Source organism: Labeo rohita, chromosome 9 (assembly GCF_022985175.1).
Source record: "Labeo rohita strain BAU-BD-2019 chromosome 9, IGBB_LRoh.1.0, whole genome shotgun sequence".
NCBI lineage: Eukaryota > Metazoa > Chordata > Actinopteri > Cypriniformes > Cyprinidae > Labeo > Labeo rohita.
In genome coordinates this window covers 20,082,324-20,104,644 of record NC_066877.1, presented here as the reverse complement: position 1 = coordinate 20,104,644, position 22,321 = coordinate 20,082,324, and the positions used below count along the sequence as shown (strand labels likewise).

The following is a 22,321-nucleotide window of genomic DNA, read 5'->3' as shown; positions in this document are numbered from 1 at the left end:
TGTACTTAATACAATGTTTAAGTAATAAAAAATAATAATAAAATTTAATGCATGTCAAGCAGATTGGTGCCCTCTGGTGGAGTAAAGAAAATCACATGTAATAACATGGCATAACTAGAGGCATGTATATAGTGGTCGACATTTGAAGTGGATCAAAACTTTCATCAAAGTTGTCCTAAAACCAAAACAATACTCATTCTTGTCTTAGGACAACTTTGATGAACTTTTCTGATCCACTTCAAATGTTGACTACTGTAGTCCTAGAGCTGTGTATTCCCTGGTTTTCAGATATAATAACTTGTAAAAGGTTTAATTTAGATATATATTTATACATTAACAGATACTACTTCATTTGTAGATTGTATCTCAAAAAATTACTCTTTATTTTCGGATTTTTAGTATTTTAAAACCATTTAGCCTTCTAATCATGTCCACGTTTTTGTGTGTACCACAAAAGTCACTAACCTCCGTACCTTTCCTATGAAGTAAAAATGTAAACAAAATACACTCCTTACACTCGCTGATACTGGTTTGGATTTCATGGAGTTATTATACTTTGTAATGTATTTTTTTTATTTATTTATTTTATTTTATTTTTTCACTTTTAATAAGCATTGAATTTTCAGCGTTAAAGCACTGATTGTTTACCGACTGGGTTGTTTTGATCCATCAGTTGGGTTAAAGGTTTACCCAACCTTTTGGGTAATTATACTTAACTCAAATATTCTTTAAAATTACTATATGGCTGACTTAAAATGAACAACAACTGTGGAAAAACAAATTTGTATGTATGATTATGTCATGGGCTATAATGATACCATAAACTTTTAAATGATTATTTATGACTTTATTCAGAACAGAACCGTAATTCTGCGATTTGCTGTTGCTTCTTAAAGACTATAGGGACTTTGTTGCTTCTTTGTAAGACTTTCCAAGCCCCGCCCACTGTCTATTAGATCAACATGACCAACCAACCACAGCTGGTCTTTTTCTTTACGCGACCCTCTGACGTTTGAAACAGCGACCAGTGTTGCCAAGTCCCCCCTTTTTTCTTTTTTTTTTTACCGCGGAATTGGGCTACTTTAACAATGTTGCCGCTGGTTGTTTTTCGTGATGGTTGAAGCGACCCCAAGGATATTTATCCTCTGGAATGCAAATTTTTACCAGGGGAACACTGCCAAAAAATGTGTGTTTTACCCCTGGAAACACGATTGGTTTAGATTTGGGCTAGTTTCTATGATTTCTGTTCATTTTGTAGAAGCTGATATTATGTTAAAATGTTTTTCATTTGATAATGATAAGACTTTTATATTTATGTTTGATTTGATTATTATAATTGCCCGTTACTATATTCATAAAGCCAAATGGAATAATAAATTACCAAATTTTGAACAATTTAAAGTTGATATTAAAATATATTTGGAGACAACAGAAAACAGAAAAAACTTAAAAGCATAACAACAACTATAAAGCTGTTTAATAAGTAGAAGTGGTTTACGTAATTAGCCTTTCTCTTGTTTGTTTGTTTTTTATATATATATATATATATATATATATATATATATATATATATATATATATCTGCATTATCCCCGACATGTAAGGATATATGTGCACTTGTTTGGTAAAGTTCAATAAAAAAAAAGTTTTGGGCTAGTTTTGAGTAGCAATTGGGCTGGTTTTGTTGTGAAACCCTGGCAACCTTGCCAGCGACTGCGCCATTTTGGTAGGCAAAGCAAAGCTCAAAGCAAGAGCAAGAGAGTTTAAGCTCTAGAGTAAAATGGTAGTAAATTGTGCTGTGAGGGGTTGTCGTAACCGCTCGTCAAATGGCAGCAAACTGAGATTTTTTAGAGTACCGCGGGTGAGAACAAGGGAAGGAGAGGAAACTAGAGCACTCTGTGAAAGAAGACGGGCTACATGGTTAGCCAGATTAAACAGGACTACGGTCTCGGACGGTCGCAGAGTGTGCTCGGATCACTTCATCCAAGGTAAACAAACAGCACGTGGAAAGTAGTTTTTTTATAACTTGGCTTAAGTTTATGCCAGCTGCAGATTGTATTGTTTTTGTTCGTGCTCTTCAGTACTTTATTTATATCGTTAGCATGCTTTCTTGCTGCTAACAAAACGGCTGGATAGTCTAGTCTGTATTTATTTATTACGAAATATATGAAAGGATGGTCACAGTCTACTTATTACGTTTATTTTAGGTAAACCAAGTTACCTTCATGATGAAACAAATCCTGACTGGGCACCGTCACTGAAGCTGGAAGTTTTTAAAGACCCTCACAGCCAGTCAAAGCTACACAGGTATCAGAGAGCCCAAAGAAGACGAGCTATAAGAAATAAAGGAAAAGATGTGAAAGCAGAGACCCTTTCTGAGGCAGCTGCAGTGACACAAGGCACTGAACAGCCATGTATTGTTTTGATAAATATGGGAAGAGATATAAAAGAAGAGCCCCTTACCGAGGCTGCTGCAGTGACACAAGGCACTGAACAGCCATGTATTGTTTTGATAAATATGGGAAGAGATATAAAAGAAGAGCCCCTTACCGAGGCTGCTGCTGTGACACAAGGCACTGAACAGCCATGTATTGCTTTAAGAAATATGGGAAACGATGTAAAAGAAGAGCTTCCTGAGGCTGCTGCAGTGACACAAGGCACTGAACAGCCATATATTAGCACAGAGGAGAGTGAGATGAAGCCAAGCATTGCATGTGATTCAGTGACCTGTAAGAACTTGAAGATTGAATGCCAGACAGTAGCATGTGATGCCAACGCTGATTCTGCATCATTAATATACACAAACAACACTGAAGCTAAGGTGAGATAATTCAGAATCAGATACGGTGTGGAGGTGTTATCCCCAGTAATACATGACATAAAAGTAGGCAAAAGAAAAGTAATTAAAAAAACAAATTTTTTCAGGAGAACCTCAAAACTCAACTAAAACCCATATTGGAGAAGTTGAGAGTCTTACAGGAGTTTCAACAAACCTTGCATCAAACTGCAGAGCACATTAAGGTCAGAATTTATTCATGTGGTTTCAGACATTGTAACAATACTACTTTGAAAATATATATTGACATATCAACCTTATTTATTTTTTTTTTTTAAGGTAGAAGTAAACTAAACTTCAGATTCATTAGCCACTTTATGTAAATAACTAGAGGGATAACAAAATGCAGCAAATGGTAAAACTATGTGATCATTGTGTTTATGATTATGATAATAAATTACAATAATATAATAACAAATGCCAGTGTGAAACATCAAGCAAAGTAATGGACTGTATTTTTACAGCTAAAATAACTGAAGGCCTTGCACATTCGAATTAAAAATGTCTGTGCACAAACTTGTGTTATAAATAATGTGAATAGATCATTGTTTACTCATTTTGTCTTTCTTGGAAACATCTTTGATTTCAGATGCAGGCTAAATGCACAGAGAAGCAGATTAAGGAGAATTTTGTCCAACTTTACCAGTTTTTATCTACTGAAGAGGCAGCCATGATAAAAGCACTGAGAGAGGAAGAGGAGCAAAAGAGCCGGATACTGAGGAGGAAGATTGAGAAGATGAGAAAAGAGATGTCATCTCTTTCTGCCACAATCACAGCTATAGAGGAGGAGATGAAATCTGCAGATGCTGTATTTCTACAAGTATGAAGCATGTTTTTTGTTTTTTTTTTTAATAAAAATGACATTTCATTATAATGTGATTTTCAGACATTCTAATTAAGTTCTTAAAATAAGTTTCGCTGCATAACCTGCATTTCTTTTCTTCTTTTTTTTTTTTTTTCAGAACTATGATGCCACTTCGAAAAGGTTTCTATCATTTCTGTTGTTCTCATCTGTTGTTCTAAACTCAAACCCACAGCATCACTGACAGCTGATTGTTTTTTCAGAGTTTCCCAGTGTAAACCATCGGATCCAGAGGACATTTCTGGGGTTCTGATCAATGTGCCAAAATATCTGAGCAACCTGAAGTTTACTGTGTTACAGAAGATGCAGAAAACAGTTGAATACAGTGAGTGAAGAACACAACAATGAATTCAGCTCCATTATAAGGGTCATTTAACCTTTTTCATGTTCATGTGTCTCTCTTTTCAGCTGCTGTGACCTTTGACCCCAACACTGCTCACTGTAATCTCATCGTGTCTGATGATCTGACCAGTGTGAGGTACAGCGATGAGGAACAGACGCTTCCTGACACTCCAGAGCGATTCGACATGTTTGCGTGTGTTCTGGGCTCAGAGGGCTTTGACTCTGGTTCTCACTGCTGGGACGTTGAGGTCGGAGACAGTACAGGCTGGTTCCTCGGAGTGATGACTGAATCTGCTCAGAGGAGGAATAAAATATTCTCAAGAAGTGGAATCTGGTTGGTGGGTCATTTCTGTGGTGAATATCAAGCACATGAACCACCACAAGCACCAGCTCTTCTCCCAGTGAAAAAGAGACTTCAGAGGATCAGAGTTTGGCTGGACTGGAACAGTGGGAAGTTGTCGCTCATTGATCCTCTTACTGACACACACATACACTCTTTTACACACACGTTCACGGAAAGATTATTTCCATTTTTTGGTGTTGGCTGTAACATTTCTCCTCTGCTCATCTTACCTGTAAACTGACATTATTAGAGTCCAGTTAATGGTGAAATTGTTAGTATTTATAATAAATGGAGAATAGATTTGTTTTGGTGGTGTATTTTGCAGTTATTTCCTATTTTTTATCTGTTTTAAAACCTTTTTTCAGTCAGGTGGCTAAGATGTGAAAATGGTCTGTATGTGCAGTGATTACTAGAAGCATGCATTTTAATATTCATCTCCTTGCTGAGTAAAACATGTACATGTGTATGTAGTTTCACATTAATGTCCTAATATCAATGTCCACATTATCATCAGCACATGACGGTAACATTAATATCTTTACCTAATCCAGATAAACTAGTCAGGGAGTGTTAAGAGTGTCTCAAGACTATGAAACTATGAAGAACATTTTTTATAGACATTTAAAATAAACTACTACATATTACAAAAATATTACAATTATGAAATGAAAACTATATATACAGTGATGGCCAGAATTGAAGCTTCTTGAAAACGTTGCCACAGTTTTTCTGGATTTAGTCTGTCTCAGTTTGTTCTGTTTCTTCATGTCATTTCAGACAGACTGGATGATGAGATCAGATCTCTGTGTGGAGAACTGGCTGTTGTCGGACTCCTTGTGCAAACAAAAATCTGACTGGATGTATACAGTAGTCAACATCTGACGTGGATCAGATAAGTTAATCAAAGCTGTCCTAAGACAACAACGGGTTTTGTTTAGGACAACTTTGACAAAAGGTTCTGATCCACTTCAAATGTTGACTACTACTCACTACCAGTCAAAAGTTTTTGAACTGCAAGATTGATTTTTTTTTTTAAAAAGAATCACCACTTCTGCTCACCAAGCCTGCATTTTTTTTGATCCCAAGTACAGCAAAAAAGAAAGACTTTGAAACATGTTTACTGTTTAAAATAACTGTTTTCTATTTGAATATATTTCAAATGCAGTTTATTCCTTGTGATTTCAAAAATGATTTTTTAGCATCATTATCCAGTCATATGATCTGTCAGAAATCATTCTAATATATTGATTTGCTGGTTAAAAAAACATATATCATTATAATGTTGTAAACAACTGAGAAGAATTTAGTTTTTTTTTTTTTTTTATGAATAGAAAGTTCAGAAGAACAGCATTTATCTGAAATAGAAATCATAAATGTCTTTAGCGCTTTTGATCAATTTAAGGCATCCTTGCTAAATAAAAGTAATTTCTATAATTTCTTTACCAAACAATTATACTGACTCCAAGCTTTTGAATGGTATAGTGTATAATGTTACAAAAGATTTTTTTTTTCCAGATAAATGCTGATCTTTGGATCTTTCTATTCATCAAAGAATCATGACAAAAAATGTACTCAACTGTTTTAAATATTGATAATAATAGTAATAAATGTTTCTTGAACTGCAAATCAGCATATTAGAATGATTTAATGTGACTGGGGTAATGATGCTGAAAATGCAGCTTTGAAATCACAGGAATAAATTACATTTTAAAATACATTCAAATAGGAAGAAGTTTATTATTTAAAATAGTAAAAAAAAAAAAATCTAAATTTTACTGTTTTTGCTGTACTTTGGATCAAATAAATGCAGGCTTGGTGAGCAGAAGAGACTTATTTAAGTCATTAAAGATCTTACTGTTCAAAAACGTTTGACTGGTAGTGTGTTTCATATAATTTGTAATTACTACAGTGTTTAAGTTAATTAAAAATAAAATGTACTGCAATGTCACATAGATGGGTGCCACCGGGCGGAATAAAGAAAATCACATGTAATAACATGCCATAACAACTAGAGGCCGGTATAATCCCTGTTTTTAAATATAATGACAAAAGGTTTCCATTTGGATATATCTTTAGACATTAACAGATAATACTTTTATTGTGGCTGACTTGTAGATTGTATCTCAAAAATTACTCTTTATTTTCGGGTTATCGGTATTTTAAGACCATGTAGCCTTTTCTAATCACGTCCACGTTTTGTGTGTGCCACAGAAGTCACCAACCTCCGTGCCTTTCCGATGAAGTAAAAAAAAAAATGTAAACATAAAATCCAAAAACAGAATACAAGAGGATGGGCTAGTTAAACTACTGCCAAAGACATCTCTGCTACACTCGCTGATACTGGTTTTAGACGCTGTTCATTGTGATTTTTCATTTTTAGGGCATAAGTGGAAAAATACATAGTAAGCATTGAATTTTTTGCCTCCAGTTCTTTTATACGATCTAGAACAGAAAATCATCCTGGCTTTGCTGTTGCTTCTTTGAACGACCTTCCAAGCCCCGCCCACTGTCCTTAAAATTAACATGGTAAAGTGACCAACCACAGCTGGTCTCTTTTTTTTTTAAGGTGATCAGATGATGTTTGAAACAGCGACTGCGCCATTTTGGTAGGCAAACAGAGCTCAAAGCAAGAGTAACACAGTCTAAGCTCTAGAGTAAAATGGTCATAAATTGTGCTGTGAGGGGTTGTCGTAACCGCTTGACAAATGGTAGCAAACTGAGCTTTTTTAGAGTACCGGGGGTGAGAACAAGGGAAGGAGAGGAAACTAGAGCACTCTGTGAAAGAAGACGGGCTACATGGTTAGCCAGATTAAACAGGACTACGGTCTCGGACGGTCGCAGAGTGTGCTCGGATCACTTCATCCAAGGTAAACAAACAGCACGTGGAAAGTAGTTTTTTTTTATAACTTAGCTTAAGTTTATGCCAGCTGCAGATTGTATTGTTTTTGTTCGTGCCCTTCAGTACTTTATTTATATCGTTAGCATGCTTTCTAGTCTGTTTGTTATTAATTACAAAATATATGAAAGGATGGTCACAGTCTACTTATTACGTTTATTTTAGGTAAACCAAGTTACCTTCATGATGAAACGAATCCTGACTGGGCACCGTCACTGAAGCTGGAAGTTTTTAAAGACCCTCACAGTCAGTCAAAGCTACACAGGTATCAAAAAGCCCAAAGAAGACGAGCTATAAGAAATAAAGGAAAAGATGTGAAAGCAGAGACCCTCCTTGAGGCAGCTGCTGTGACACAAGACACTGAGCAGCCATATATTGCTTTAAGATATATGGGAATAGATGTAAAAGAAGAGCCCCTTCCTGAAGTAGCTGCAGTGACACAAAGCACTGAACAGCCATGTATGTTTTTTAGGAATATGGAAAAAGATGTAAAAGAAGAGTTTCTTCCTGAGGCTGCTGCTGTGACACAAGGCACTGAACAGCCATATATTGCTTTGAGGTATATGGGAATAGATGTAAAAGAAGAGCCCCTTCCTGAAGTAGCTGCAGTGACGCAAGGCACTGAACAGCCATCTATTAGCACAGAGGAGAGTGAGATGAAGGCAAGAGACACATGTGATTCAGTGACCTGTAAGAATTTAAAGATTGAATGGCAGACAGTAGCATGTGATGCCAACGCTGATTCTGTATCGTTAATATACACGAACAACACTGAAGCTAAGGTGAGTTAATTCATTATCTGATATGGTCTGGAGGTGTTATCCCCAGTAATATATGACACAAAGTTAGATAAAAGAAAAGTTTGTATCTATTGTTTATGTGAAGCTATTGTTTGTTTGTTTTTTAGGAGAACCTTAGAACTCAACTAAAGCCCATATGGGAAAAGTTGAGAATCTTACAGGAGTTTCAGCAAACCTTGCATCAAACTGCAGAGCACATTAAGGTGAGAATTTAATCATGTGGCTTCAGATATTGCGACAATACTACTTACTACAACCTTCATTTTTTCCGGTGAATATTCAAAACTTCAGATTCATTAGCCACTATGAATAAGTAACTAGGGGGATAACAAAATGCAGTTAATGGTAAAAATATTTGATCAGTGTGTTTATGATTATGATAAATTAAAATAGCATAACAAATACTAGTTTGAAACATCAAGAAAGTAATGGACTGTTTTTTACAGCTAAAATAACTGAAGTAGGGCTGTCAAAACGATGAATCACATACAAAATAAAAGTTTGAGTTTGCCTAATATATGTGTGTGTACTGTGTGAAATTATGTATATATAAATACACAGAAATTAATGTATATATTTAAGGGATATTTGTTATGTACAAAATAATGGTATTTATATACAGTGGGTACGGAAAGTATTCAGACCCCCTTAAATTTTTCACTCTTTGTTATATTGCAGCCATTTGCTAAAATCATTTAAGTTCATTTTTTTTTTCTTCATTAATGTACACACAGCACCCCATATTGACAGAAAAACACAGAATTGTTGACATTTTTGCAGATTTATTAAAAAAGAAAAACTGAAATATCACATGGTCCTAAGTATTCAGACCCTTTGCTGTGACACTCATATATTTAACTCAGGTGCTGTCCATTTCTTCTGATCATCCTTGAGATTGTTCTACACCTTCATTTGAGTCCAGTTGTTTTTGATTATACTGATTGGACTTGATTAGGCAAGCCACACACCTGTCTATATAAGACCTTACAGCCTACAGTGCATGTCAGAGCAAATGAGAATCATGAAGTCAAAGGAACTGCCTGAAGAGCTCAGAGACACAATTGTGGCAAGGCACAGATCTGGCCAAGGTTACAAAAAAAATTCTGCTGCACTTAAGGTTCCTAAGAGCACAGTGGCCTCCATAATCCTTAAATGGAAGACGTTTGGGACGACCAGAACCCTTCCTAGAGCTGGCCGTCCGGCCAAACTGAGCTATCGGGGGAGAAGAGCCTTGGTGAGAGAGGTAAAGAAGAACCCAAAGATCACTGTGGCTGAGCTCCAGAGATGCAGTCAGGAGATGGGAGAAAGTTGTAGAAAGTCAACCATCACTGCAGCCCTCCACCAGTCAGGGCTTTATGGCAGAGTGGCCTGACGGAAGCCTCTCCTCAGTGCAAGACACATGAAAGCCCGTGTGGAGTTTGCTAAAAAACACCTGAAGGACTCCAAGATGGTGAGAAATAAGATTCTCTGGTCTGATGAGACCAGGATAGAACTTTTTGGCCTTAATTCTAAGCGCTATGTGTGGAGAAAACCAGGCACTGCTCATCACCTGTCCAATACAGTCCCAACAGTGAAGAATGGTGGTGGCAGCATCATGCTGTGGGGGTGTTTTTCAGCTGCAGGGACAGGACGACTGGTTGCAATCGAGGGAAAGATGAATGCGGCCAAGTACAGGGATATCCTGGACGAAAACCTTCTCCAGAGTGCCCAGGACCTCAGACTGGGCCGAAGGTTTACCTTCCAACAAGACAATGACCCTAAGCACACAGCTAAAATAACGAAGGAGTGGCTTCACAACAACTCCGTGACTGTTCTTGAATGGCCCAGCCAGAGCCATGACTTAAACCCAATTGAGCATCTCTGGAGAGACCTAAAAATGGCTGTCCACCAACGTTTACCATCCAACCTGACAGAACTGGAGAGGATCTGCAAGGAGGAATGGCAGAGGATCCCCAAACCCAGGTGTGAAAAACTTGTTGCATCTTTCCCAAAAAGACTCATGGCTGTATTAGATCAAAAGGGTGCTTCTACTAAATACTGAGCAAAGGGTCTGAATACTTAGGACCATGTGATATTTCAGTTTTTCTTTTTTAATAAATCTGCAAAAATGTAAACAATTCTGTGTTTTTCTGTCAATATGAGGTGCTGTGTGTACATTAATGAGGAAAAAATGAACTTAAATGATTTTACCAAATGGCTGCAATATAACAAAGAGAGAAAAATTTAAGGCAGTCTGAATACTTTCCGTACCCACTGTATAATATAAATTATATAGAAATTATAATAAATACATATATTTGTAAAAATTTCGGAAATATATACATGAACGTGTTTATATTTATATATACATAATTACTCATAGTAAACACACATATATTAGGCAAACTCAAACTTTTATTTTGTATGCGATTAATTGCGATTAATCGTTTGACAGCCCTAAACTGAAGGTAACTGCCACTGGACATCTTGCAAATTCAAATTAAAAATGTCTGTGCACAAACTTGAGTTAGAAATCAATGTGAATGGATCATAATGTACCATTTTGTCTTTCTTGGAAACGTCTTTGATTTCAGATACAGGCTAAATGCACAGAGAGGCAGATTAAGGAGAATTTTGTCCAACTTTACCAGTTTTTATCCACTGAGGAGGCAGCCATGATAAAAGCACTGAGAGAGGAGGAAGAGCAAAAGAGCCGGATACTGAGGAAGAAGATTGAGAAGATGAGAAAAGAGATGTCATCTCTTTCTGCCACAATCACAGCTATAGAGGACGAGATGAAATCTGCAGATGCTGTATTTCTACAAGTATGAAGCATGTGTTGTTGCTGTTGTTGTTAATAAAAATGACATTTCATTATAATGTGTTTTTTTTTTTGTTTTTTTTTCTAATTTAGTTTCACTGCATAACCTGCATTTCTTTTTTTTCTTTCTTTTTTTTTTTTTTCTTTTTACAGAACTATGATGCCACTTTGAAAAGGTTTGTATAATTTCTCATCTGTTGTTCTGAACTCAGTCCCACAGCATCACTGACTACTGATTGTTCTTCCAGAGTTTCCCAGTGTAAACCATCGGATCCAGAGGACATTTCTGGGGTTCTGATCAATGTGCCAAAATACCTGAGCAACCTGAAGTTTACTGTGTTACAGAAGATGCAGAAAACAGTTGAATACAGTGAGTGAAGAACACAACAATGAATTCAGCTCCATCATAAGGGTCATTTAACCTTTTTCATGTTCATGTGTCTCTCTCTTCAGCTCCTGTGACCTTTGACCCTAACACTGCTCACTGTAATCTCATCGTGTCTGATGATCTGACCAGTGTGAGGTACAGCGATGAGGAACAGACGCTTCCTGACAATCCAGAGCGATTCGACATGTTTGCGTGTGTTCTGGGCTCAGAGGGCTTTGACTCTGGTTCTCACTGCTGGGACGTTGAGGTCGGAGACAGTACAGGCTGGTTCCTCGGAGTGATGACTGAATCTGCTCAAAGGAGGAATAAAATATTCTCAAGAAGTGGAGTCTGGTTGGTGGGTCATTTCTGTGGTGAATATCAAGCACATGAACCACCTCAAGCACCAGCTCTTCTCCCAGTGAAAAAGAGACTTCAGAGGATCAGAGTTTGGCTGGACTGGAACAGTGGGAAGCTGTCGCTCATTGACCCTCTTACTGACACACACATACACTCTTTTACACACACATTCACGGAAAGATTATTTCCATTTTTTGGTGTTGGCTGTAACATTTCTCCTCTGCTCATCTTACCTGTAAAATGACTTTAATAGAGTTCAATTAATGGTGAAATTGTTTGTGTTTATAATAAATGGAGAATAGATTTGTTTTGGTGGTGTATTTTGCAGTTACTTCCTAATGTTATCTGTTTTAAAACTTTTTTTTTTTTTAGGTGGCTAAGATGTGAAAATGGTCTGTATGTGCAGTGAATACAGAAAGGATGCATTTCAGTATTCATCTCCTTGCTGAGAAAAACATGTACAAATGTAGTTTTAAATTAACATCCTAAGATTAATATCCACATCGATAATCGCATGACAGTCAGAAAGTTTTAAGAGTGTCCAAGACCATGAAACTATGAAAAACATTTTTTTTTTAACTTGAAATAAACTATTAATAAAATAATTTCAGATTCTCATGTTTAGTTTAACTTAATGTAATGACTAAAACTGAGCTGTATAAGTGTATATATAGACATATTTAAAATAAACTAAAAGCACAAAACAAAATACTAAAATTATGAAAGGAAAATTAAATATATATGTCAAATAGTGTTGACTACTATATATATATATATACACACACACACACACACTATGAGTCAAAGGTTTTTGAAGAGTAAGATTTTTTTTTTTTTTTAAGTCTTTTCTGCTCACCAAGTCTGCATTTATTTGATCCAAAATACAGCAAAATAATTAATATTTTAAATAACTTATTTCTATTTGAATCTATTTTAAAATATAATTTATTCCTGTGTTTTCAACGCTGAATTTTCAGCATCATTATTCCAGTCTTCGGTTTCACATGATCCCTCAGAAATCATTCTAATATGCTGATATGCTGTTCAAGAAACATTTTTTATTCATACTATATCAATATTTAAAACAGTTGAGTACATTTTTTTCCAGGATACTTTTATTTGGCAATAATGCTTTAAATTGATCAAAAGTGATGAAAAAGACATTTCTAATGTTATTAAATATTTCTATTTCAGAAATGCTGTTTTCTGAACTTTCTATTTATCAAAGAAACCTGAAAGATTCTGCTCAGCGGTTTTCAACATAATAATAATATTAATAAAAATAATAAATGTTTTTTGAGCAGCAAATTAGAATATTACAATGATTTCTGAAGGATCATGTGACTGGAGTAATGATACTAAAAATTAAGCTTTGAAATCACAGAAATAAATTACATTTTAAAATATATTCAAATAGAAAGAAGTTATTTAAAATAGTATTTTTTTTTTCTAAATTTTACTGTTCATTTAAAATAGTTTAATATTTCAAAATTGTACTGTTTTTGCTGTACTTCGGCTCAAATAAATGCAGACTTAGTGAGCAGAAGAGACTTCTTTAAAAAACATTAAAAATCTTACTGTTCAAAAACTTTTGACTGGTAGTGTATATATAATTCCTATTGATTCAGTCCGCATTTTAAATGCAATGTGATGCGTTTTCCCTCAGCGCATGCGCACTGTTCGCATTTTGGCTAAGACCGCCCACTTAGACCGGAAGGAATCACGTGACTGACATGTAACGCGACCAATCACAGCTCGATGTTAAAACTACAGTTCGTTCTTAGGGGCGGGTAAATCTGAAATCGATGATAATAATAATGGCACAGGAGTCTTCGCAAAACGTTGTACAGTCCAAACCGAAGAAAGTGGGAAATGACTGTTTGCTTTGTGGTAGGGAATTCTATCCTTCCAAATGTAATAAGCACCGACTGTTTCACGGACGCAAGTCTGAAAATAAAGCGGATTATGCGGTCGTGCTGGAAGAATTAGTTGGCAAACTTCATGACACGACGCTAGCTGTCTGCGGCATATGCAGGACTCTGTTACTGAGGTACGACCGCGTGTCCAAAGATGCAGAAAGAATAAAATGGATTATTAAAGATACTTGGAGGAAGATGAGGGAGAAACGATGTGCGGAGTCGATGCCTTCACTCGAGGTAAAGAGGCGACGAGAAGTGGTGGACACACCAGCAGGTGATGATGATGATGATGATGATAAAAACACGGTATCCACCTCACTACAGTCCACTGACAGCGCTGCAGCCAAGGTTAGTTCCTTATATGATCTCTAAAGACACAATAATGTATCATACTTCAGGCCAAAACAGCTTGCTTTGATTAAGCTGTTGACTATCTGATGCCATTAACCTCTTAAATCAAATAAAACCCAGTGACTGGGTTTTTCTCAAAATGACAGCGACCGATGAACTCGTCAGCAAAACTTTTTTTCACTGGTCTGATGTTTAGCGATGACAGATTCATGAATGAATTCCGAATAATCCGGATCCTTTCAATAAATGGTCGAACTGGTTCACAAAACGGGATTGAATGATTCTGTCATGAATCAGACTGAATCAGTTCTAGGGAGTCTTGATTCAACAGCTCACTGATACGTTGAACCGAGAACTGGTTCACAAAATGTGACTGAATGATTCGTTCATGATTCAGCCTGAATCAGTTCTAGGGAGTCTTGATTCAACAGCTCACTAATACGTTGAACCGAGAACTGGTTCACAAAATGTGATTGAATGATTTGTTCATGAATCAGACTGAATAGGGAGTCTTGATTCAACAGCTCACTGATTTATTGAACCGAGAACTGGTTCACAAAATGTGATTGAATGATTCGTTCATGAATCAGACTGAATCAATTCTAGAGTCTCGAGTAAACGGCTCACTGATTCATTAAACCGATAACCTATTCAGCGGTTGAATTGAATCGGTCATTTAAGCGGTTAAGCAAAATGTGAGTTACTTCAGTAACCGAGTAGAAGAAATGTTTAGAAAAAGAAAGTGTGCTGGAAATAATAATGCAAAATGTTGTATCACTGTATTAAAAAGTGCTGAAAAAATAATCTCAAACAAGTATATGTTTAATTTAGGAGCTGCTAACAGACGTTTTTATATTAATCCATTCTGTTGATTTATTCCAGGAGAAACTCAGAACTGCATTAAACCCTTTGCAGGTGAAATTGAGAATATTTCAGGAGTTTCAAAGAACTTCGCTTCAGACTGGTGAACATATTAATGTAAGGATTTATTAAAGTTTAAAAGTCTCTTATATTGTAATGTGTGTGTGTAAATATGTGCATTTCTAGAACATAGACATACTTTAGTTTTCAGTTTCAGGTTCAATACGCAGAGGGACGGATCAAGGAGGAGTTTGTGAAGCTTCGCCAAAGTTTGTGTAATGAAGAAGCAGCCAGGAAAAAAGCATTGAGAGAGGAGGAAGAGCAAAAGAGCCAGATACTGAGGAAGAAGATTGAGAAGATGAGCAAAGAGATGTCATCTCTTTCTGCCACAATCACAGCTATAGAGGACGAGATCAAAGCTGAAGATGCCGTATTCCTACAAGTATGAAGCATCTATATCTTTATAATAAAAATGAATGCAAATGTCATTTTCAAAAATTTTAAAATGTATATATATATTTTTTACAGAACTATGATGCCACTTTGAAAAGGTTTGTATAATTTCTCATCTGTTGTTCTGAACTCAATCCCACAGCATCACTGACTACTGATTGTTTTTCCAGAGTTTCCCAGTGTAATCCACCGGATCCAGAGGACATTTCTGGAGTTCTGATCAATGTGCCCAAATACTTGAGCAACCTTAAGTATACTGTGTTACAGAAGATGCAAGAAACAGTTGAATACAGTGAGTGAAGAACACAACAATGAATTCAGCTCCATCATAAGGGTCATTTGACTTATTTCATGTTCAATGTGTCTCTCTTTTCAGCTGCTGTGACCTTTGACCCCAACACTGCTCACTGTAATCTCATCGTGTCTGATGATCTGACCAGTGTGAGGTACAGCGATGAGGAACAGACGCTTCCTGACACTCCAGAGCGATTTGACATGTTTGCGTGTGTTCTGGGCTCAGAGGGCTTTGTCTCTGGCTTACGGTGCTGGGACGTTGAGGTCGGAGACAGTACAGGCTGGTTCCTCGGAGTGATGACCGAATCTGCTCCGAGGAGGAATAAAATATTCTCAAGGAGTGGAATCTGGCTGGTGGGTCATTTCTGTGGTAAATACAATACACATGAAACACCACAAGCACCAGCTCCTCTCCCAGTGAGAGAAAAACTGCAGAGGATCAGAGTTCATCTGGACTGGGACGGTGGAAAGCTGTCATTCTCTGACCCCCTTACTGACACACACATACACTCTTTTACACACACGTTCACTGAAAGATTATTTCCATTTTTTGGTGTTGGCTGTAACATTTCTCCTTTAATTATCTTACCTGTAAAATCCTCAATAAAAAAAGAATCACTGTAGATCAAGTTATTAATCTTGAGATAAACTCGTTTGACTTAATTTAATAATCTCTGACTCTGCTACTGATGATGTTTAGTCATAATAAATAAATAAATGAAAAAACGTGCTCATTGACTTCTTGATGCTGAGTCTATTCAAATTAAAAATACACATTTAAAGGTATAGATACACAGAAGTTGTCATCATTTATATAAATTTAATAAAAATTTGAGGGTGAGTACCCTCAAATTTTTATAAACAATTGTTTCTTTCTTCTGCTGAACACAAAAGAAAATATTTTGAATAATGTAGGTAACCAAACAGTTGCTGGTCTTCACTATTTTCATAGTCCACAGAGATTAAGATCTTCATTGGTTTATTTGTGACCACAAAACCAGTCATAAGTAGTACAGGTATATTTGTAGCAATAGCCAACAATACATTGTATGCGTCAAAATTATAGATTTTTCTTTTATGCCAAAAATCATTAGTATATTAAGTAAAGATCATATACCAAGATATTTTGTAAACTGTCTGTTATAAATATATCAAAACTTATTTTTTGGTTAGAAATATGCATTGCTAAGAACTTTATTTGGTCAACTTGAAAAGCGATTTTTCTCAATATTTAGATTTTTTTTTTTTTTTTTTTTTTTTTGCACCCTCAGATTCCAGCTTTTCAAATAGCTGTATCTCGCCAAATATTGTCCTATCATTGATAAAACAATGTTCATTTTATTCATTTATTCATCCAGACTTTTAATGAACCCTGAATAATCAACAACATTTGAATGACAAATTTTATTTATTTTGCATTTGCAGAATTACTATTACTTCATCAACATAATAAATGAACAACATAGGTAGTTTCAAGCCATTATACGTTATGTGTTACACATCCCTGTTGAAAAAAAACAGCATATGCTGGTTAGATATGTTTTGAAGCATGGCGGCTGGTTTAAGATAATCTTTAGTTGGTCATGAGCTAGTTTAAGCTGGTCCTAAGCAGCTAGCTTCTGCTCAGGACCATCTTAAAGGAGAAGTTCACTTCCAGAACAATTACAGATAATTTACTTGCCCCCTTGTCATCCAAGATGTTCATGTCTTTCTTTCTTCAGTCGATAAGAAATTATGTTTTTTGAGGAAAACATTACAGGAATTATCTCCATATAGTGGACTTCAATGGTGCCCCTAAGTTTGAACTTCCAAAATGCAGTTTAAATGCAGTGTCAGATTGCTCTAAACGATCCCAGCTGAGGAAGAAGGGTCTTATTTAGCGAAACAATCATTTCCAAAACAAATTGACAGTTTATATACTTTTTAACCTCAAACGCTCATCTTGTCTATTCTCTGTGATGCGCATGTGAACTCGTCCAACTTCAGAATCATCCTATATCACTGCAGAAGTACTGACCCAGTGTTTACAAAGTAAACATGCAAGAATATAAATAAAAAGTATATAAATTGTAAATTTGTTTAGAAAATGACCAATCATTTCGCTAGATAAGACCCTTCTTTCTCGGCTGTGATTGTTTAGAGCCCTTTGAAGCTGCACTGAAACTGCATTTTGGAAGTTTAAACTTGGAGGCACCATTGAAGTCCACTATATGGAGAACATTCTAAAAATGTTTTCCTCAAGAAACATAATTTCTTTACGACTGACGAAAGAAAGACGTGAACATCTTGTATGACAAAGAGATGAGTAAATTATTTGTAAATTTTTCTGGAAGTCAACTTTAAACCAGCTCATGACCAACTAAGGACCAGCTTAAACCATCTCAAACCAGCTGCCATGCTTCAAAACATAACTAACCAGCATATGCTGGTTTTTTTGTTTTTTTTTCATCTCCTTGGTCTTACTGCCCCAGAGTTTTTTCCACCTCTCTGTCTTTCCATCTCTTTCCACTGTCAGGCTCACTTTGTGTTAGTGGAGATCTGCAGTAGAGGAGTGCTGATCTCGCTCGACTGGTAACTGCTGGTGACTTTCATCAGGCAGCTGAGCAGCATGTCTTTGGCCCGTGCCGTCTCCATGTTCTGCTCACGGCTCAGCTGGAGAGTCATCTGGTCCAGGCTGGTCTGCAGTAGCTCAGAAGCCATGACAGGCTTGGTAGCCGCGGGCCCTTCGGTCATGTATTCCTTGTACAGCTCCAGAAGTTTCTGTTCCAGGTAGCCGTTGAGCTGCGAGTTAGAGAGGGGCCGGCTGAACTGCAGAAGAGAGGGACGCTCGCGCCCACTTTCTTCCCTCCAGCGCCTCGAACTCCTGTATTCGTGGACAAGAGGAGGCAGGAGGGAAGGGGAGGGAACATCTTCAGATAGAAGGAAGGGCCCAGGCTGGGCGTCCTGAATGAGATTGCCCTGTACATCTCCTGCGCCAGGGCTGAGTGGCAACACCTGGCCACCAGCAATATGTAAATCGCTGTAATGCTGGCAAATGCTGTGACAGCTTGAAGGCACCAAAAAGGCCTCAGCTTCTGGGGTGTCTGAATGCCTGGGGATATCCACACCTATGGTGAGTGGCCGCCCTGCTGCAGTGTCTGTGGGAGAAGAATTGGCACCGCTCTCCAGGGTCTTGGTCTGAGATGTATTCTTTAGGGATGATTGCATGAGGTTTTGTCCTGAGCGGAGGTGACTCGGTGGAGACGATGATGGTGCTGTGACTGTGCAGCATGAAGGAGGAGTTACACACTCTGGTTCAGCTTCAAACACCAGACTCCACAGCTTACCTTCACACAGCATCTACAGTACAAAACACAGAAGTTACAGAAGTTAAATTGATTCACAGTGACCATAAAGGAAAGGAGTCTTAAACTCTAATGACCGAGCATTCAAAAGATCAGTGTATATATATATATATATATATATATATATATATATATGTAATCCATTACATTACACATTTTAGGGAATATAATCCGACTACTATTAGATTACTTTTGACCTAACTCATCACAATGACGTAAACAGCATAATCTAGTATCATAATGATGTAAAAATACAAAGAGTGAGAAAATATATTTCTTTCATTGTAAATAACAACATGAAGTGCATTAAACAATATATTACATCAAGGTTTCCCAAAAGGAACTGCAGGGGGTTTGTGAGTTTAAAGAAAAGCTAACATGTAATTAAATTATTAAAAAATGACAAATTAAAATAAATTATTTTAAAATAACACACTTAAACTAAATAAAAAAGATTAAATATTTTATGTTTACCTGCACACCACATGACCATTGACCAGTGTCAGAGAACCTTGTACATGCAAATAAAACATTTATTTAAAAATCTCAGGGGTACTTAAAGAAGTCATTGATTGTTTTTTTTTTTGTTTTTTTTTTTTACTTTAGTGTGTAATGTTGCTGTTTAACATCTGCAGAGTTATTACGCTCAAAGTTCAATGCAAAGACTTTTTGTCTTTTACAGAATTGCTGATTGACCACCTCTTTAAAGTAAACATATTAGGTGAAAGAGGTTCAGATGACAAAAAGTTTGAGAATGTCTATTTTAAAGAAATAGTGAGAATTTGTGCATGTTACTGTGTTTGAAAGACAAAAGCCTTTCAATAATACATGGTTAAGTAACCTACAGAGTGATAATTCAAATAAAAATGAATAAAATCAATAGTTGATGCAATGTTGAAACACTTCTTAAAATTATTTTTGTAAATCCATTGATCAAATGCTGTGTCACCACCCGACTAATGACTAGTCTATGTGTGAATGTCCACAAAACTGGACTTTCTGGGTGTATTTAAGTGGTGGACTATTTTAGAAAAGAAAAATTAAAAGATAAAAAAGAGGAATTAGAATCAGTAAATGATGAATAGTTTATTGATATTTTGTGAAAAATATGTAATCATGTAATCCATAAAAAAAATAACTGTAGTCTGATTATGAGTATTTGCTTAATTTTTGGAGTCTGATTACGTAATCCAGATTACATGTAGGCCTAATCAGTTACTACCCAGCTCTATATATATACAGTAGTCAACATTTAAACAGATCAAAAAGAGTTCTTTGAAGTTGTCCTAAAATAAGAACGGGAATTGTTTCTTCAAGGAAAGGTTTTGATCCACTTCAAATGTTGACTACTGTATGTATATATATATATATATATATATATATATATACATATATATATATATATAAGAAATACTTTGAGCAAGGATGCATTAAATTCATCAAAAGTGACAGTAGAGACATTTAAATATGTATATATCAGGGATGTTTCCTCCAAAGAAAGGAGAGGCAGTGCCTCCTCAGAATACTGAATGAGAAAAACATTCATAATACAAAAATAAAACATTAAAACGTGTATAAATCGCTGTTTTTTCTAAAGTAACAGCGACACCAGCAGGTAAAGTTACAGCGGGAGTCCGCGTCTCTCTCGCCTCCCCTGAGCCCATTGACTTTTAAAAGTTCCCTAAAGTGGGGGAAAATCACGTAAGAGGAGGCAATGCCTGCATACGATTGCATATGACTAGTTACGATTGGCTGTGATTGGTTCATGCGATAAATTTCGCCTCTTGTGTTCGTGTATGTTCCCATTCACAAATCAGTCTGAAGAACCTTAATAGAAGACTAATTTAAAAAGTAAGTAAACAACTCACACACTTAGGTATAACCACGTTAAGTCAAAATAAGACTTAAAATTTCACGAAAACATGATCTGTGGAAGTTTTAGTGAGTAATCAGCTTAGTGAAATTTAAAGTAAATCTCCGTGTTTGTGACCAATATTTACAGAGCTTTGATGACTGGTGATCCGAAAAATTCAAAAAATAGTTACAAGTTTAACTATTAAAAAGAATATAAGTTCACAAATAAAATATATTGTTTAAATTGTTACTGCCTTTATTTTGGAATTCATGTAAAATGCTTAAAAACACTAACTTGATGAGATTCATACTTGGCTTTAATAAATAGAATACTGATTATATTCTTAATGCAAAAATATTAAATAGAATTTTTTTTGTTTTGTATTGTCTTTTTCTGATAGTGTAAGTTATGTTTGTTTTCAATTTACATTTGATTAAAAAAACATATAGGCATATATTGTATATTTGATGGGCCATATGAAATCTTAAGGCTCAATGTTTGATATCCCAGCATTAATTACAGCAAAAATGTAATATCATTGTTTAGTCACATAACCACAAGAGTATGTAGTGAGTTTATGTCTATGACATTATTTCATCATCATCTAGTCATTACCCAATAAATTAAACCAACAAACTAGACCAGAAACCAGCTAGCATGTGGAAAACAAAAGGCGGATTACCATAGATAGATAGACGGACGGTTCCCTAAAGCTTACCTTTTTTCTGCAGAAGAATCTCTGGACGTTGAGCTGTGGTGGTTCTGTGCAGTTCTGTCTCTCTCTCCAAGTCTCTGTCGTTTTTAAGCACTGCTGTAATGATTTTTATTTCACTGTAAGTGAAAGCTATGCTATAATTGTTCAGTTTTATGCTCCACTGAGGGAGGAAGTGAAAGTGTGATGAGATTCTGTCTTCCACGTAAATTTGGAACTACATTTATGTGCATTTATGCATGTTCTCATAATGCAAGCTCGTTATATTCATTATAAGAAGACTTCAATGAGCCGTTCATCTTGAATCTGTATGATGTGCTATTAGCCATTAACAAGTTAAGAGTATTTCCACAAACCGCAGACCACCGCACCCCACCGCACCCCACTCTTTTTGCTGAGTTTCCCCTAGATTTCGAGTCTTTGTAATAGCGGGCCAGTGGTAAATTCCATAATGGAGGCTATATTAACTTCAAATATATAAAACATAAAAGCTATTGTGGTGAATTAAAGAACTGTTTGTGCTATTCTGGGTATTTACTGGCACAATAAATTGTTGTAGTCTGTAATTCTTTTTCTTTTAAACTCTCTCACACTATGTCACGCAGCTGTTATATTTTGCAGTTTCATTAGAATGAAAAAATGTCTCTCTAGACCACAGATTTCCCCTTTAATACCAACGTTTGCACCTGCAGCTGTTTGGATTCTTATGTAACAGTGAGTCTTCATTTCCCCATTGAAACCAAATAATCCAATTCCAATGTAATTTAAACCAGTACTAGACATGTAGACTGAGCACACGTTTATGTAGCACTGGTTAATCGGCTAAAGGGTTGATGACAAAGTGCTGCATCACCTACATTCATTATTCATTCATGTGATGAGCTGTCTATCTTAGGTAAAAAGAAAGATTACCCATAAAAAAACAA

At 36.1% G+C, this 22,321-nt stretch overlaps 3 protein-coding genes across 5 annotated transcripts; 2 read left to right on the top strand and 1 right to left on the bottom strand.

Annotated features, from left to right (window-relative positions):
• The first annotated feature begins 1,710 nt into the window (after nucleotides 1-1,710).
• LOC127171185 (E3 ubiquitin-protein ligase TRIM39-like) lies at nucleotides 1,711-12,143 on the top strand. 3 transcript variants are annotated; one of them, XM_051119672.1, is made up of 7 exons: nucleotides 1,711-1,988; nucleotides 2,208-2,821; nucleotides 2,926-3,021; nucleotides 3,426-3,656; nucleotides 3,799-3,821; nucleotides 3,902-4,023; nucleotides 11,333-12,143. In XM_051119672.1, exons 1-7 carry the CDS (start codon nucleotides 1,781-1,783, stop codon nucleotides 11,848-11,850), a joined length of 1,812 nt encoding a protein of 603 aa, XP_050975629.1. In that variant the 5' UTR covers nucleotides 1,711-1,780; the 3' UTR covers nucleotides 11,851-12,143. The 3 variants fall into 3 exon arrangements, with proteins under 3 accessions (XP_050975629.1, XP_050975628.1, XP_050975627.1); XM_051119671.1 differs by lacking the exon at nucleotides 11,333-12,143 and adding an exon at nucleotides 4,107-4,847; XM_051119670.1 differs by lacking the exons at nucleotides 1,711-1,988; nucleotides 2,208-2,821; nucleotides 2,926-3,021; ... (1 more) ...; nucleotides 3,799-3,821; nucleotides 3,902-4,023 and adding exons at nucleotides 6,945-7,250; nucleotides 7,445-8,061; nucleotides 8,187-8,282; ... (1 more) ...; nucleotides 11,033-11,055; nucleotides 11,128-11,249 and having other exon boundaries at nucleotides 11,333-12,135.
• A 1,241-nt stretch (nucleotides 12,144-13,384) lies between these two features.
• LOC127171187 (E3 ubiquitin-protein ligase TRIM39-like) lies at nucleotides 13,385-16,208 on the top strand. The gene is made up of 6 exons (XM_051119673.1): nucleotides 13,385-13,873; nucleotides 14,759-14,854; nucleotides 14,949-15,179; nucleotides 15,266-15,288; nucleotides 15,361-15,482; nucleotides 15,567-16,208. Exons 1-6 carry the CDS (start codon nucleotides 13,412-13,414, stop codon nucleotides 16,106-16,108), a joined length of 1,476 nt encoding a protein of 491 aa, XP_050975630.1. The 5' UTR covers nucleotides 13,385-13,411; the 3' UTR covers nucleotides 16,109-16,208.
• A 1,608-nt stretch (nucleotides 16,209-17,816) lies between these two features.
• Nucleotides 17,817-21,515, bottom strand: LOC127171226 (TLR adapter interacting with SLC15A4 on the lysosome). Its single transcript, XM_051119735.1, has 2 exons — nucleotides 21,402-21,515; nucleotides 17,817-18,823 (listed from the first exon to the last, which is right to left on the bottom strand). Exon 2 carries the CDS (start codon nucleotides 18,821-18,823, stop codon nucleotides 18,002-18,004), a length of 822 nt encoding a protein of 273 aa, XP_050975692.1. The 5' UTR covers nucleotides 21,402-21,515; the 3' UTR covers nucleotides 17,817-18,001.
• Between the last annotated feature and the right edge of the window lie 806 nt (nucleotides 21,516-22,321).

What these genes read in the sequence shown, in the direction of transcription:
- LOC127171185 (XM_051119670.1), top strand. Translation starts at nt 7,043, where the DNA reads ATGGTCATAAATTGTGCTGTGAGGGGTTGTCGTAACCGCTTGACAAAT. An exon ending in CGAACAACACTGAAGCTAAG is followed by an intron (nt 8,062 to 8,186) that starts GTGAGTTAATTC and finishes TTTGTTTTTTAG; the next exon opens with GAGAACCTTAGAACTCAACT. An exon ending in GCAGAAAACAGTTGAATACA is followed by an intron (nt 11,250 to 11,332) that starts GTGAGTGAAGAA and finishes CTCTCTCTTCAG; the next exon opens with CTCCTGTGACCTTTGACCCT.
- LOC127171226 (XM_051119735.1), bottom strand. Translation starts at nt 18,823, where the DNA reads ATGCTGTGTGAAGGTAAGCTGTGGAGTCTGGTGTTTGAAGCTGAACCA.
- LOC127171187 (XM_051119673.1), top strand. Translation starts at nt 13,412, where the DNA reads ATGATAATAATAATGGCACAGGAGTCTTCGCAAAACGTTGTACAGTCC. An exon ending in AGACTGGTGAACATATTAAT is followed by an intron (nt 14,855 to 14,948) that starts GTAAGGATTTAT and finishes TTTAGTTTTCAG; the next exon opens with TTTCAGGTTCAATACGCAGA. An exon ending in AAGATGCCGTATTCCTACAA is followed by an intron (nt 15,180 to 15,265) that starts GTATGAAGCATC and finishes TATTTTTTACAG; the next exon opens with AACTATGATGCCACTTTGAA.